The sequence below is a fragment of the Sapajus apella genome, unplaced genomic scaffold (assembly GCF_009761245.1).
Source record: "Sapajus apella isolate SASKATOON/1434 unplaced genomic scaffold, GSC_monkey_1.0 scaffold13, whole genome shotgun sequence".
Lineage (NCBI taxonomy): Eukaryota > Metazoa > Chordata > Mammalia > Primates > Cebidae > Sapajus > Sapajus apella.
The window spans coordinates 7,554,924-7,570,261 of NW_022436953.1; the positions used below are offsets into that span (position 1 = coordinate 7,554,924).

Genomic DNA, 15,338 nt, shown 5'->3' on the forward strand with positions numbered 1-15,338 from the left:
CTTTTCCCACATGGCTAATGTTTTTGTCTTAAGAAATTCCTCTCTACTCAAGATGGTGAAGATATCCTGTTGTGTTATCTTTGTAAAGTTTTATGGATCTGTGATTAAACTGGTGTTGATTTTCACTTATAGAGTGAGGTATAAGGGTCAAATTTTATGTTTTCTATGTAGGTACCAGTTGTCCCAGCACCATTTACTTTAAAGACCATCCTATTTTTTACTGCTTTGCAATGCTTCCATTGTATAATGGATGTCCATATGCACATAGTATATTTCCATGTTATTCTTTTAGGTTAAATTTTTAGGAGAATTGTTAGAGCAAAGTAAATGATTATTTATTAACGCTTACTTTGAAATTATAAAATTTGTGCAAATTTATTTTTTTAATTTTTTTATTTGGTAAAATACACAGAAAGTTACTGTCTCAACCATTTTTTATACCCTATGAAGATTCACTATCTTTATGATTTTTAAATGTCTAGTTCATTAATACTAAATACATTTGTAATGTGCAGCCATCACTGCTATCCAGCTCCATGCCTCTCACCATCTTTTAAAATGAAACTCTATGCTGTTAAACACTAACTTCCTATTTCTTCCTTCCTCCAGCCCTAAGCAACTGCCCTTCTACTTTTTGATACTATGATTTTGACTACTCTAAGTACCTCATATAAATGGAATTATACTATTTATTATTTTGTGGCTAACGTATGTCATTTAGCATAATGTCCTTAAGGTTCATCCATGTCATAGCATATGTTAGAATTTCCTTTCTTTTAAGGCTGAATAATATTTTATTGTATGTATATATACATTTTGCTTATCCACTCATCTCTTGATGACACTTGAATTGCTTCCATGTTTTAGTTGTTGTGTATTTAGCTATGAACATGGGTGTACAAATATCTCTTTGAGACCCTGCTTTCAGTTTTTTAGGGTATATACCCAGGAATGGAATTGCTGGATCATGTGGGAATCTGCTTTTAATTTTGGGGGTGAACTGCCATACTGTTTTCTGTAGCTATACCATTTTATATTTCCATAGACTTGTGCACAAAACAAGAGTTCTAATTTCTCCACATTTTTGCCTACACTTGTTCTTTTCTTTCTTTTTTAAATAATAGTCATCCTAGTGGGTGTGAGGTGGTAGTTATTATAGTTTTTACTTGTATTTCTCTAGTATTAGTGATGCTGAGCATCTTTTCATGTGCTTATTGGCCATTTGTGTATCTTCATTGGAGAAATAAATACGTGTTCAACTCCTTAGCATGTTTTTGAATTGAGCTAGTTCTGGTTTTTTTGTTGTTGTTGCGTTTTAGAAGTTATCTATATATTTTGGATATTGATCCTCACCAGATACATGATTTATAAATATTTTCTATCACTCTATAGGTTGCCATTTTACTTTCTTGATGTTGTCTTGTAATAAATGTCCAGCATTTTACAGTTTTCATCAAGTACAGTTTGTCTGTGTTTTCTTTTGATGCCTGTGCTTTGGTGTCATATCTCAGAATTGATTGTCAAATCCAGTGTCATGAAGCTTTTGCCTCATGCTGTCTTCTGAGAGTTTTATAGTTTTAGGTCTTACATTTAAGTTTTTGTTTGGTCCATTTTTAGTTAATTTTTGTGTATGTTGTTAGATAAGGGTCCAACTTCAGTCCTTCACATGTGGATATTCAGATTTCTCAGCACAATTTGTTGAAAAGACTGCCCTTTTCTCATTGACTGCTCTTAGCACCCTTGCCAAAAATCGTTAGACCATATATATGCCAGTTTTTTTTTCTGGTCTCTATTCCATTGGTTTATATTTCAGGACTGCAGTGTTTTGATTACTATAGCTTCATAGTAATTTTGAAGTCAGGAAGTGGGAGTCTTCAAGCTTTGCTCTTTTTCAAGATGATTTTGGCCATTCAGGTTCCATTGAGATTCCATGTGAATTTCAGGATGGGTTTTTCTATTACTGTAAAAAATGGCATTGAGATTTTGATTGATGTTGAATCTGTAGATTGCTTTGGGTAGTACTGACGTTTTAACAATATTAAGCCTCCAATACATGAACATGGGATGTGTTTTCATTTATGTCTTGAATTTCTTTCAGCATTGTTTTTTAGTTTTCATTGTATAAGTCTTTTATCTCCTTAGTTAATTCCCAAGTGTTTTATTTTTTCTGATGCTATTGTAAATGGGATTGTTTTCCTTATTTAAAATCTTTATTTTTCTTGAATTAATTTCCAGAAGTGCTACATTTTTTGTCCTATTTTAAAATATATTTTCGAAATGACTTTTTGTGTTCTTTTTTCCATCTTTTCCAGCTGTGCAATCTATGCACATTTCCTCAGCTTCTTTATTACACAGTTGTGTTTCTTTCTGCATATTCATGCTGCTCAGAGTCAATTAGTTCTTGAAATAAGCAGGAAACCTGTGTGATCTGACAATTGGTGAAAAATTTTGAAAACTGTAGACTTAGCCAAATTTGACTTATTACTGACATCATTTTCATGATATATTTTGACTGACCAGTGACTAAATTTTGAATAAATAACCAGAACAATATAAATAAAAGAGTTTGGGAATGTAAAGAAAATATAAGGAAAATATAAAGTATATTTCTTTCCCTTTTGTAGAATTCAGAAAATAACACAATCCTTTGGATTTCTGTAATACTTTACAGAAATTGTGGAAAGAATATGTACAGTTGATCCTCATTATTTGCAGATTTTGTATTTGTGAATTTGTCTACTTGTTAAAGTTTACTTGTAGTCCTAAAGTCTATACTTGCAGCACTTATGTGGTTGTTTGCATGTATGCACAAAGCTACAAAAAATTTGAATCCTCTGACAAACACATTCCCAGCTAAATTTGAACAAGGTGACACTGCCTTGCTATTTCAGCTCTCATGAAGAGATGACCAGAGGATGGAGACAGCAGAGGCAGTGTAGTGTAGTGCAAGAAGGTCCGGCTGGGGGGCCAGTTGGACAGGGTTTGAATCCTAAGTCTGAGATCTGTTTTTGGGATGGCTTTCCGCAAGTCACTTAACAGTTAAAAGCCTCATTTCTCTTTTGTAAAATAAAGAGGAATCTCCCAAGATGAATTGTTTTCAGGATTTAAGATTATAATAATCTATGTGAGGGGTGTGTCTATGTGTATGGTTTTCAGTAGTCGCTAATTCAGTGCCTTCAGTGACTTTATAGAACATAACTACTGCAAATAGTGAGAATTCACTTTCTATCTTTGCTAAGTGTTGATGAGTAATTTTACTCTCTTTTGATATTGGTACTTGTTCCTACCAAAATCTTAGTAGGACTGAAAAGATCACCATAATTTGCATGTAATTTAAAACAGATAACAACAGGATCAGCAGTCTAAAAGTATATGCTTCCCAGTGCTATTTCCCTTTCTTCACTTAACAGCTCGTTGGAACTTTGGATATTTATTACCCAAATGTTTACTACTACTCTGCCTTAGCTCTCCCATCTGTGTTGCTCATAGGTTTTAGAAGGATTGTGCCAGTTCTTAATCTCAGTTCCAAATACGCCCTTCTATATTCTGCTTTGTGATGCTGGTTCAAAGACTGCAGATCCCATTTCTTCCTTGCTAGCAGTGCATTTCTGTTTCAAAAGTATAGAGCACTAGAGAGAGGCTGCAAGGAGGAGTAAGAAATGACTTACACCTTTGTCTTGTTTCCCCGTGAGCTTCCCGTCTGCTTTCTTATTACTTTGACCATCATCCTTGTAGAAGTTATTTTGCTTCAGCATCAGCAGTTTCTTTCTGTAGCAGCTGTCTAATACAGTTTGTAGTTTTTCCAACACTCACATAACTAGCCTCATCATAACCTTTCATAATACCAGCGCCAGTTGGCTGGTACCCTGTTCCTCAGAAGTTTGGGTCCCAGTCTTACGGGACCTTTCTTCCAGTTCAGACACAGCAGCACCAGCAGAGCATGACTGTCTCCTCAGGGGTCCGTCTGAGTTTCAGCCTTGTGGAACGCTTCCTCCAAGCTTCTGAGTTTTAATAATTCCAGTCTTTTCCCTTTGTTCTCATAGTCCTAGGGATGATAACTTTTGCCTGTAGTTGTTACCTCCATGTCCTTTGTATTATTTTTTTAGTTAGCAACAGAGTTAGTAATTGTTTTTATTAAATTTTCTCTATTAAAATAATCAATGTGATTTTCCTCCTGTCTGGACCCTAACTGATACACGGATTAAATAGGTTACTAAATGTAAGGTGCAGAGAACAGTGCCTCTTCTAAAAGCATGATGGATACTACTATATAGAATAACATACTTGAAGTAATTTGAGATTTTTCTTGCAAATTTCTTTGCAAAATACTAAAATTTCTAATTTATATAGCTAAAAACATTAAAATAATGATTGAATTTTATTGATATTAATATGCTCAAATGTCACCTCAGTTAGACCTAACTTAACTACCCTATTTAAGTTATAAACTCTTGTCTGTGTGCTCTGATATCCCTCCGTTTCTTCATCTTTTTTTTTGAGACAGGGGCCTTACTCTGTCACCCACGCAGGAGTGCAGTGGTATAGTCGTGGCTCATTGCAACTTCTCCCTCCTGGGTTCTAGTGATTCTTGTGCCTGAGCCTCCTGAGTAACTGGGATTACAGGCATTGTAATTTTTATGTTCTTTGGTAGAGATGGTATTTTGCCATTTTGCCATGCTGGTCTTGAACTCCTGGGCCCAAGTGATCTGCCCACCTCGGCCTTCCAAAGTGCTGGGATTCCAGGCATGAGCCACCATGCCCAGCCTCTGTTTCTTTCTTATTAGTTTACTTTTCCCCACAGTAAGAATTGCTGATATGCTAATTTATTTATTCGTTGACTGACCACTCCCCGAAATTATAATAAGTACCACCAGCACAGAGAGATTTTGCGTAGTTTGTACATTGTCAGCATCTAGAACAGTGACCTAATGTATAGAAGGCACTCAGTAAATATTTATTGGAAGAATGAATGGATTTCAGGAGATCAACTCTTTTGGTCAAAAAAGATTTTTACTATTTTTTTATGCAATGCTTCCCCCTTATTTGAGGTTTCACCTTCCACAGTTTTATTTACCTGCAGTCTGAAAATAGGTGAGTGCAGTATAGTCAGATGTACTGAGAGACCACATTCACATAATTTTTATCATAGTGTCTTATTACAATTGTTCTATTTTATTGTTAGTTATTGTTGTTAATCTCTTAGTCTGGCTAACTTATAAATTAAACTTTATCATAGGTATGTATGTGAGGAAAAAACAAAGTATACATAGGGTTTAGTACTATCCAAGGTTTCAGGCATCCACCGGGGGTCTTGGGATGTATTACCTGGGGATAGAGGGGACGGCTGTATTGCGTTTCTTTTCTAGAGCACATTTCACTGGGGTGTTTTTTGTCCTTGTGTTTTCTGCAGCTCGGACCAGTGCCTTGTGGTGGATGTTTATCAACAGTGATTTCAGTTATTTGGTTTTTACATTTGATGGTTATATTAATATAATTAATAATATTGCATATTAACATATAATAATATATTATGTTAATATAATTATTACATATAATAATATGTAAATGTTATGCACTGGACAATTATGCTCTTCTTTTGGTTGGGGGAGAATACCTCAGCCTTGAGATGAAATCATCCTCATTGATAGAAACAATCCCAATGATTAATTTTTTTCTCTTTTTATTCTTTGTTTTTTTGATTCCTTTATATTTTTTTTTTTTTTTTTTTTTTTTTCTGCCTTCAATGGGCTAACACCTCTGTGGGACTGAAATCATCTCTATTTTCTGTGCTGGTCTTTCAGTTTTCAGCTGAAAATTTTACTAAAAGATATTTTTCACTGTAAAATATTACGTAGTGTTAGAAAATGTAGAAATATAGAAATAAAATAAGTGAAGACTTAAAAATTATTCCTGTACTCACTACCCAGGGAATACCTTCTAATAAAACAAGACTGGTATAGAGGGTGTAATTTTTTTAGAATATGAAACCAGTATGGAACATTCAGACAACTTATGTTTCTCAGCAGCCCTCATTTGTTTGTGTAATGTGGCCAAGCGCTATTGATGATTCATGAAAATAAAAACAGTGATTTTAGGTGATCATGACTGATACTTGAAACCTTTTTATCAACAGAAGTTATATTTTTAAATTAAGATTGGGTATTTATTATTCCATTCTTGTTTTTAATATCATTTAGTTCAGTGTTCCCCATCCTCTGGCACCAGAGGCTGATTTCATGAAAGTCAACTTTTCCACAGACTGGATGGGGGGATGTTTTTGGGATGATTCAAGCACGTTACGTTTATTGAACACTTTATTTCTATCATTATTACATTGTAATATGAAATAAGTATACAACTCACCATAGTATAGAATCATTGGGAGTGTGAGCTTGTTTTCCTGCAGCTAGATGGTCCCGTCTTGGGGTGATGGGAGACAGTGACAGATCTTCAGGCATTAGATTCTCATAAGCAGCACACAACCTGCATCCCTTGCACATGCAGTTCACAATAGGGTTTGTAGTTCACAATAGGGTTCGTGCTCCTATGAGAAGCTAATGCTGCTGCTGATCTGACAGGAGACAGAGCTCAGGTGGTAATGTGAGCAATGGGGAGTAGCTGTAAATACAGATAAAGCTTTGCTCACTTGCCTGCTGCTAATCTCCTGCTTTGAAACCTGGTTCCTAACAGGCTGTGGACTGATACTGGGTTGTGTCCCCGTGGTTGCAGACTCCTGGTTTAGTTATTTCATTAAGCCTTAATGTGAAGAGTTTTTAATGCCTTTAGATATTAGGTAGATAAGGTCTCTTATTTGTAATACTTTATGTCCCAGTTATATTAGTGTAGAGAATAATGTCACACACTTATAAAATGTTTATGTCAGTTTTGTTTTTTTAGAGTTCTTTAGAACCGGATCCTGATGAGTAATCATGTTATTTTCTTTTTTTTTTTTTTTTTTTTTTTTGTAGGGGGTTTTTCTCTTTTTTTCCCCAGGCTGGAGTGCAATGGCGCGATCTCGGGTCACCGCAACCTCTGCCTCCTGGGTTCAAGCAATTCTCCTGCCTCAGCCTCTCGAGTAGCTGGGACTACAGGCATGTGCCACCATGCCCAGCTAATTTATTTGGTATTTTTATTAGAGACAGGGTTTCACCATGTTGACCAGGATGGCCTCAATCTCTTGACCTCGTGATCCACTCGCCTCGGCCTCCCAAAGTGCTGGGATTATAGGCGTGAGCCACTGCACCCGGCCATCGTGTTATTTTCAAGCAATAATTTGAGACACTATTCTTTCTAATGGAACTTTTATTACTTATATTAAACCAGATGATACCATTGTTGGTTTAATCAATATATGACAGAATTTGTTACTGTGAGGAATTTTAGAGATTATCTAGTGTGAGTTATTTTTCTTCCTTCATGCCAGCCCATTCACATGTATAAAAGGCACATCTTTAAAGTCTCTAGGACATCAGTTAACTAATTTTAGTGGCTGCATAATTTTCCATTGTAGAACTGTACTGCATCATTTAAGCAGGTTACTGTTAATGGACATTTAGGCTGATTCATTTTTTCTCTATTACTAATGATGCTTTGATGAATATTTTTGTATATACATGAGTTTTATTATAAATTATTTTATTAAGATTATCTCCTGATAAATTCTTAAAAGTGAGATTTAGACATTTATTTATTGAAACATTTATTGTTAGCTTTAAAAAAATTAGTATCTTTTTTAATGTAATAAGTACAGTTTTGCTGAAGTGATGTTAAGATAGATGATATTAAAATGTTTTATAAAAGGAGAGATAATATATCATGGAGTTGTGAGGATTAAATAATAATAGTTATTGCAGCTAACATTTTTGGATCCTTCTGTACATGCCAGATACTATATTCAGTGTTTATATGTGTTGTTTTTTTTTTTACTTGGCAGATACATGTTATGTTAATTCTCATGAAGTTGTGAGGGGTAGGAAACTTACTGATGAGGAAACTAAAAGAGGGATTTTGTAAATTGCCCGAAGCAACACAGCTAGTAAGTGGCAAAACCAGAACTGAATTCCTAGCAATCTGACCCACTAGAGGCTATGATTTGAAATGCTGTCCTCTGTGCATATGAAGCCCTTAGCACAGTGCATAGCATGCATTAATTCATATTTATGTGTAGGCCGTCTTTTCAAAACAGTGTGTCGAGAGAAGGAGAAGACATGCCACAGACTGAGAGAAAATATTTGCGAGACACATATTTGATAAAGAAAAGTTATCCAGAATATACAAAGAACTCTTAAAACTCAACAGTTAGAAAACTAATAGTCCAGTTAAAAGATGGGCGAAAGGTTTGAACAGACACCTCACCAAAGATCTGACAAGTATATGAAAAGATGCTCAACATCACATGTCATTGGGAATTGTAAATTGAAAACAAGATACAAATACTACTGTATACCTGTTAGACTGGAGAAATCCCTGCATGCTGGCAACCCCAAATGCTGGTGAGGATGTGGAGCAACAGGAACTCATTCATTGCTGGTGGGTATGCAGACTCTTTCAGCCTCTTTAGAAGACAGTTTGGCAGTTTCTTAAAAAAAAACAAGACATACTCTTACCATATAATCCAGCAGTTGTACTCCTTGGTTATTACCCAAATGAGTTGAAAAACATGTCTGCACAGAAACCTGCACATACATGTTTATAGAAGCTTTAGTCATAATTGACAAACTTGGAAACAATCAACAATATCCTTAAGTAAGTGAATGGATAGATAAACTATGGTATATCCAGACAATGGAATATTACTCAGTGCTAAAAAGAAGTGAGTTATCAAGCCATGAAGACATTAAGGAACTGTAATTACTAAGTGGAAAGAGCTAATCAGAAAGGTCTATATATACCCTGATTCCAAGTATATGGCATTCTGGAAAAAGCAAAAGCAAAACTATGGATGCAATAAAAAGATCAGTGGTTGCCAGGGGTTGGAGGAAGGAGGGGATGGGTAGGCAGAGCATAGAGGATTTTTAAGGCAGTGAAACGATTCTGTACGATATTATAATGGTGGGTACATGCCATTATACATTTGTTGAAACCTATAGATGTGACAGCAAAGTATGATGTAAACTTTGGACTTGGGGTGATGATGTGTTAATGTAGGTTCATTATTATTGTAACAGATGTATCACTCTGATATGCAGTGTTGATGGGAGGGAGGTTATGCATGGGGCACGAGGCAACCTTCTGTACTTTTCATGCAATTTTGCTGTGAACCTAAAACTGCTCTAAAACTTAAAATCTATTAAAATAATAAAAAATTAGAAAACAATGCATTTGAAATGTGACACATCTGATACTTTCATTTTCAGGCCCAGAATAAAGAGACCAGTGTTTTAGCTGCTGCAAAAGTGATTGACACTAAATCTGAAGAAGAACTTGAAGATTACATGGTAGAGATTGATATATTAGCATCTTGTGATCACCCAAATATAGTCAAGCTTCTAGATGCCTTCTATTATGAGAACAATCTTTGGGTAAGTGTTTTCTGTTGATCTAAAGGAGTAGCCAAAATGAGTTAATTGTCCTAAAGAGATGTTTATGAATTGTTAGAAACCTATTTTATGTCTTTTCTATTTAGTTACTTTTGTCACTTGAATGAGAGTTGATCTGCTAATAAGAGAGTAATAACAACAAAGTTATTCTCAGCTTCAACAGATGTTCAGATTTATGTTTCAGATTTATGTTTCAGGTTGTACAGTTTCATCATGATTGTTTGACGTTGGATCCACCAGTGGAAACATTTGGTTAAGAATACTAAATTTGCCGGGCGCGGTGGCTCAAGCCTGTAATCCCAGCACTTTGGGAGGCCGAGGCGGGTGGATCACGAGGTCAAGAGATTGAGACCATCCTGGTCAACATGGTGAAACCCCGTCTCTACTAAAAATACAAAAAAGTAGCTGGGCATGGTGGCGCGTGCCTGTAGTCCCAGCTACTCAGGAGGCTGAGGCAGCAGAATTGCCTGAACCCAGGAGGCGGAGGTTGCGGTGAGCCGAGATCGCACCATTGCACTCCAGCCTGGGTAACAAGAGCGAAACTCTGTCTCAAAAAAAAAAAAAAAAAAAAAAAAAAAAAACTTTAAATTTCCTAAAATATGAAATTACATGTCCTTGTTTTAATTTGAATTTAATCATTTAAAAGTTTCTCTTAGAAATTGTTTATGATTTTTTATTCTAAACTTTTTGTACATCTAGTAATAGACCATAAAATACCAGAAATGTTAAATATTTATCATATATTATCAGCTTCAACTTTAGTGGATGATTTAATGGCTAAAGCTGTATGTATAAATTTTATTCATTTTTAGAAAATATTAGACACAAGTAGATATAGAAACAAAACTTTTAATTCATTGTAATAACCTATCAGTCACTTGTTCTGTACCAACATAAGTTTAATCAAGAGGACGTTTAAAAACAAAGCTTCAACGGCTGGGCGTGGTGGCTCACACCTGTAATCCAAGCACTTTGTAGGCCAAGGCGGGCGGATCACCTGAGGTCAGGAGTTCAAGACCAGCCTGACCAACATGGTGAAAACCCGTCTTTAAAAAAAAAACAAAGCTTCAGTCTTCCTTCCTGAAGGAAGAAGCAAAGTTTTATGAGAGGGAAGAGTAAATAGTATAAGGAATACTTGACTGGATGCCTAAAGGTCTATATTTTTTATCCTAGTGCTGCCACTTATGGAACTTGGATAAGTCAGTTAACTTTTACACGTCTGTTTACTCATCTGTAGGATAAGTAATGATCTACCTCCCAAATTATTTTCCAAATAATGTAACAAATTTGAAAACAATTTCTAATTACCAAGCACCTATTAAAAAAATAAGGTATTATGCTGAGGGAAAAAAAGGCAGGAAGCTACCTAATTAATTTAAAATGTTATTTTTTAAAATTATTGTTATTATTTATGTGTTTTCTGAAATCATTGTTCAGGGCTGTAGCAGAATGTTTCCAAAGATTATAATGGAAATGAACCCCTAGACTAGTTAATATAACAGATAAGACCTTTACTTGTGACTATTGCACAATAAAAACTGTGAGGGGCGGTTTAGTGGGAGACCTAAATGTTAATTAATCAAATAATCACAATAAATATAAAATTACAACTGTAGTAAGGGTTAAGAAGGAAAGGTACAGGCCGGGTGCAGTGGCTCACACCTGTAATTCCAGCACTTTGGGAGGCTGAGGCAGGCAGATCACCTGAAGTCAGGAGTTCAAGACCAGCCTGACCAACATGGAGAAACCCCGTCTCCATTAAAAAATGCAAAATTAGCTAGGCATGATGGCACATTCCTGTAATCCCAGCTACTCAGGAAGCTGAGGTAGGAGAATCGCTTGAACCCGGGAGGTGGACGTTGGCAGTGAGCCAAGATGGCACCATTGCACTCCACAGCCTGGGTAACAAAAGTGAAACTCTGTCCCAAAAAAAAAAGAAAAAAAAAGAAAAGGAGGAAAGGTACATGATGTTATAGCTTACCAGGGAAGTCAAGATAGGCACCTATCAGCAGGAAATAATTGAGCTAGGATCTGAAGCTTTTGTGTGTGTATTTCTTCTGTTTTCTTTTTTTTTTTTTTTTTTTTTTGGATGGAGGTTTTCTTTTTTTTCCCAGGCTGGAGTGCAATGGCGCGATCTCGGCTCACCACAACCTCCACCTCCTGGGTTCAGGCAATTCTCCTGCCTCAGCCTCCTGAGTAGCTGGGATTACAGGCATGCGCCACCATGCCCAGCTAATTTTTTGTATTGTTAGTAGAGACGGGGTTTCACCATGTTGGCCAGGATGGTCTCGATCTCTTGACCTCGTGATCCACCCGCCTCGGCCTCCCACAGTGCTGGGATTACAGGCTTGAGCCACCGCGCCCGGCCTCTTTTTTTTTTTTTTTTAAACTAAAAAGTCTCTCTATAAATATTTTTAGGACTTATTCCTATTTAATAAAGTTTAAAAATATGTATATATATATTTGTTCATTTAAAGCACAAGTTGCCTTAAAAATATAAGTAATAAAATCTTTCATTGGTGACCAAATGGCTATGTAATACTATACCAAATGAAAAATCTGTACCTGGTAGTTTTAGAGAAGCAGGGACACTAAACATGACAATTAACAAAATTACCCATACTTTCACAGTGGGCTTTCTCAAATGTGTATTGTTTGAGATTTGTAACTCTTTTGACAAAATCTTTGTTTAGTATATTGTTTCCATAACACAGATTATTTGATAGCTATTCATCTTTTTTGCTAAGTTGAAGAAAAAATTCTGAAACTCAAAATTCAATGTAGTGTTAGACATGTGCTTTTTTTTTTTTTTTTTTGCATGCAGATCCTCATTGAATTTTGTGCAGGTGGAGCAGTAGATGCTGTGATGCTTGGTAAATAACTTTTTGTTCTTTATGTTCATGTCTTAAATTATACTTGATAAGATGAAAGAATTTCAAACATACATAAATATATATTCAAATATATGTAATTATTGGGTAAAGTTCAGTAAGTCAAAAAATCGACTCAATTATGTTTTTATATTCTTGAATAATTATAGTAAAATTCTTAAATGTTAAGTATGTCAAGAAAGTAATCTTTGTAGATATTTAGTTCTTCTAAAATAAATTCACTGCATAGAATCTTTGACAGTGATGATGCATACAGAAAGGTATATAGCCTGTTAATATGTTTTCACTGTGTAAAAAGCAGATTTTTTTTTTTTTTTACTTTCTCCTTATAGAACTCGAGAGACCATTAACCGAGTCCCAAATACAAGTAGTTTGCAAACAGACTTTAGATGCATTGAACTACTTACATGATAATAAGATCATCCACAGAGATCTAAAGGCTGGCAACATTCTCTTTACTTTAGATGGAGATATTAAATTGGGTAAGTTACTCATTTAAATAAAACATTTGAAGTTTTGCTCGGAAATTTCCATCTTTATGTATGTGACTTAATGTGGTTTTATTACTACTTAAATATGTGAAACATGGAGAACTAACTCCATGTTAGTTTTTAAAACACTTTCTTAGATAAATACTAATTTTTCTGGAATTCCTAAATATCAGTACCTAATTAAATGCTTTAAAAAAAAGATGAGAAAGAAGGAGTTTTTATTTTCAAAAAGGCAAGCTTTTTAAAGACTGGTTTCAAGTTTGTTCCTTTAAATTTTTGTATGTAGACTTAATACTTGTAAATGTTTTGTGTTTAGAATATAATATAGTATATAAAGCTGCTAACTCATTTTTTTTTAATTTTCAAAGCTCATGTCTAGTGAGTTTTTCTCCCTATGTTTAGTTTTATATTCTATTTTATTGATATAGTACATTGACTAAACTGACAAAGTAATCTTAGTTCTAAAGAGAATACCTAATCATAAGGACTACAGTTTTTAATTTTACTCTTTATATTGAGGGAAGAAATGTTACCTTCATAAGAAGAATTAGATGTAGGTTTTAGATTGGAAATTAGTTAATTTCATATATATACCTACAAATGGAAGATATGGCCCTCATTAAGTGTACCCAAGGTAGGAATTTTTTTTAAAGTCTAGAGATGAAGTCCAAATTTGTGTATTTTGGAAGGCTATTCAAAGGACAAAATATATTCAAAAGCCAAGTCGATACCAGAGATTATAGTCATTTCACTTCACTTTGTCAAGACATCTAAACAGATGGTATACTAACTTTTATTCTTTTAAAAAATTTTTTTAATGGAATCTTGCTCTGTTGCCCTTGTTGGAGTACAGTGGTATTATGATCATAGCTTACTGTAGCCTTGAACTGCTGGGCTCAAGGGATCCTTCCACCTCATCCTCCCTAGTAGCTGGAACTGCAGGCATGCACTACCATGCCTGGCTAATTTTTAAAAATTTTTTGTAGAGATGAGGTCTCGCTCTGTCAACCAGGCTGGTCTCGAACTCCTGGGTGCAAGTGATTCTCCTGCCTTGGCCTCCCAAAGTGAATTTTAACCTTTTGATTGTGAAATAAATACAGATATAGAAAGCCACACCAATAATTGTGTAGCTTTGCTTTGATACTAGACATAACCTTGTAATCACTACCTAGATCAGAAAGTAGAACTTTGACAGGCACCCCAGAAGCTCTTCCGTGTGCCCATCTCCGTCACTGCCCTTCTCTTCTCCACACTTTATCTTGACTTTTATATTATTTTCTTCCTGGTGTTTCTTTATGGCTCATTCACCCAGTATTCATCTCTAGATATTAGGGTTTAAACTTGCCCATATAAAACTTGGGTTTTAAGTCTCTTAACTTATAGGCCTTACCCTATTCCTTCCTTTTCTTTATATTATGGCATGCTTAATCGGGGGGATGAGGGCAAAAATTGGTTCTTTGGGGCCAAAAACACCGTATACATTACAGTGGTTTGTGACCTTCGAAAGGCCCACAGTACATGAAGATATATAACACTGGCCAGGTTTTTTCTTTTTTTTAAAAGACCAATAGATTGACCAGTCTTTTCTAATAAATATTATGTTCTTACAATTTTCAAGTGCTTTCTTTCCCCCTGCCAGGAAAGTTTTCTGGTGTTATAGACCTGAGCATTTGTTCTGTTCCTTTGCATTGACTTGCTGCTTTAGAGACTTTTATTATTTGTTTGTTGGGTCTTTGACTATCCATGTTTGTAACTTTTTCTCACATTGTTTTTTAGCTTTCTTTTTTATTGTAGGAAGATATACACAACATAAAATTAACCTTTTTGATCTTTTTTATTTTTTTTGAGGCGGAGTCTCACTCTGTTGCCAGGCTGGAGTGGAGTAGCACAATGTCGGCTCACTGCAACCTCCTCCTCCTGGGTTAAAGCGATTCTCTTGCCTCAGCCTCCTGAGTAGCTGGGACTACAGGCCTGTGTAATTAAGTTAATAACTCTTAATTTAATTGCGCCATGTAGCACTGGTTGGCATTTGTTTTGAAGTGGATATACTGGTCTGCATTAAAATTTACTATTTTTATTTCCAATTTTGAAGAATTTGTCATCTGAAGATGTGGTATTAAATATATTGAGGATGGGATCTTTGGCAGTTTTTTGGGGGAGATGGTAGAAAGAGATGGTCAAGATTAAGATGGGAGAGAGATTTTTTTTATTTCTGTTTTACTTACTCTTTAATAAGATCGACCTTATTAAAGACTTGAAATGCATTTTCTCCCCATTGAACAATGCTTAAAAGTTCTCATTAATGCCTTATTATTATTATTTATTTCAAGCGGATTTTGGAGTATCAGCTAAGAACACGAGGACAATTCAAAGAAGAGATTCCTTTATTGGTACACCTTATTGGTATGTATTCAGTT

The 15,338-nt window shown here is 35.2% G+C and overlaps 1 protein-coding gene across 2 annotated transcripts in view; it reads left to right on the plus strand.

Moving 5' to 3' along the window:
* Window positions 1-15,338, plus strand: part of SLK (STE20 like kinase) — a 57,120-nt gene that overhangs the window by 11,705 nt on the left and 30,077 nt on the right. For both annotated transcript variants that reach the window (XM_032281530.1, XM_032281531.1), the window contains exons 2-5: window positions 9,357-9,521; window positions 12,364-12,412; window positions 12,763-12,912; window positions 15,252-15,324. In XM_032281530.1, coding sequence (XP_032137421.1) covers window positions 9,357-9,521; window positions 12,364-12,412; window positions 12,763-12,912; window positions 15,252-15,324 — 437 coding nt within the window. The remainder of the gene's footprint in view (window positions 1-9,356; window positions 9,522-12,363; window positions 12,413-12,762; window positions 12,913-15,251; window positions 15,325-15,338) is intronic.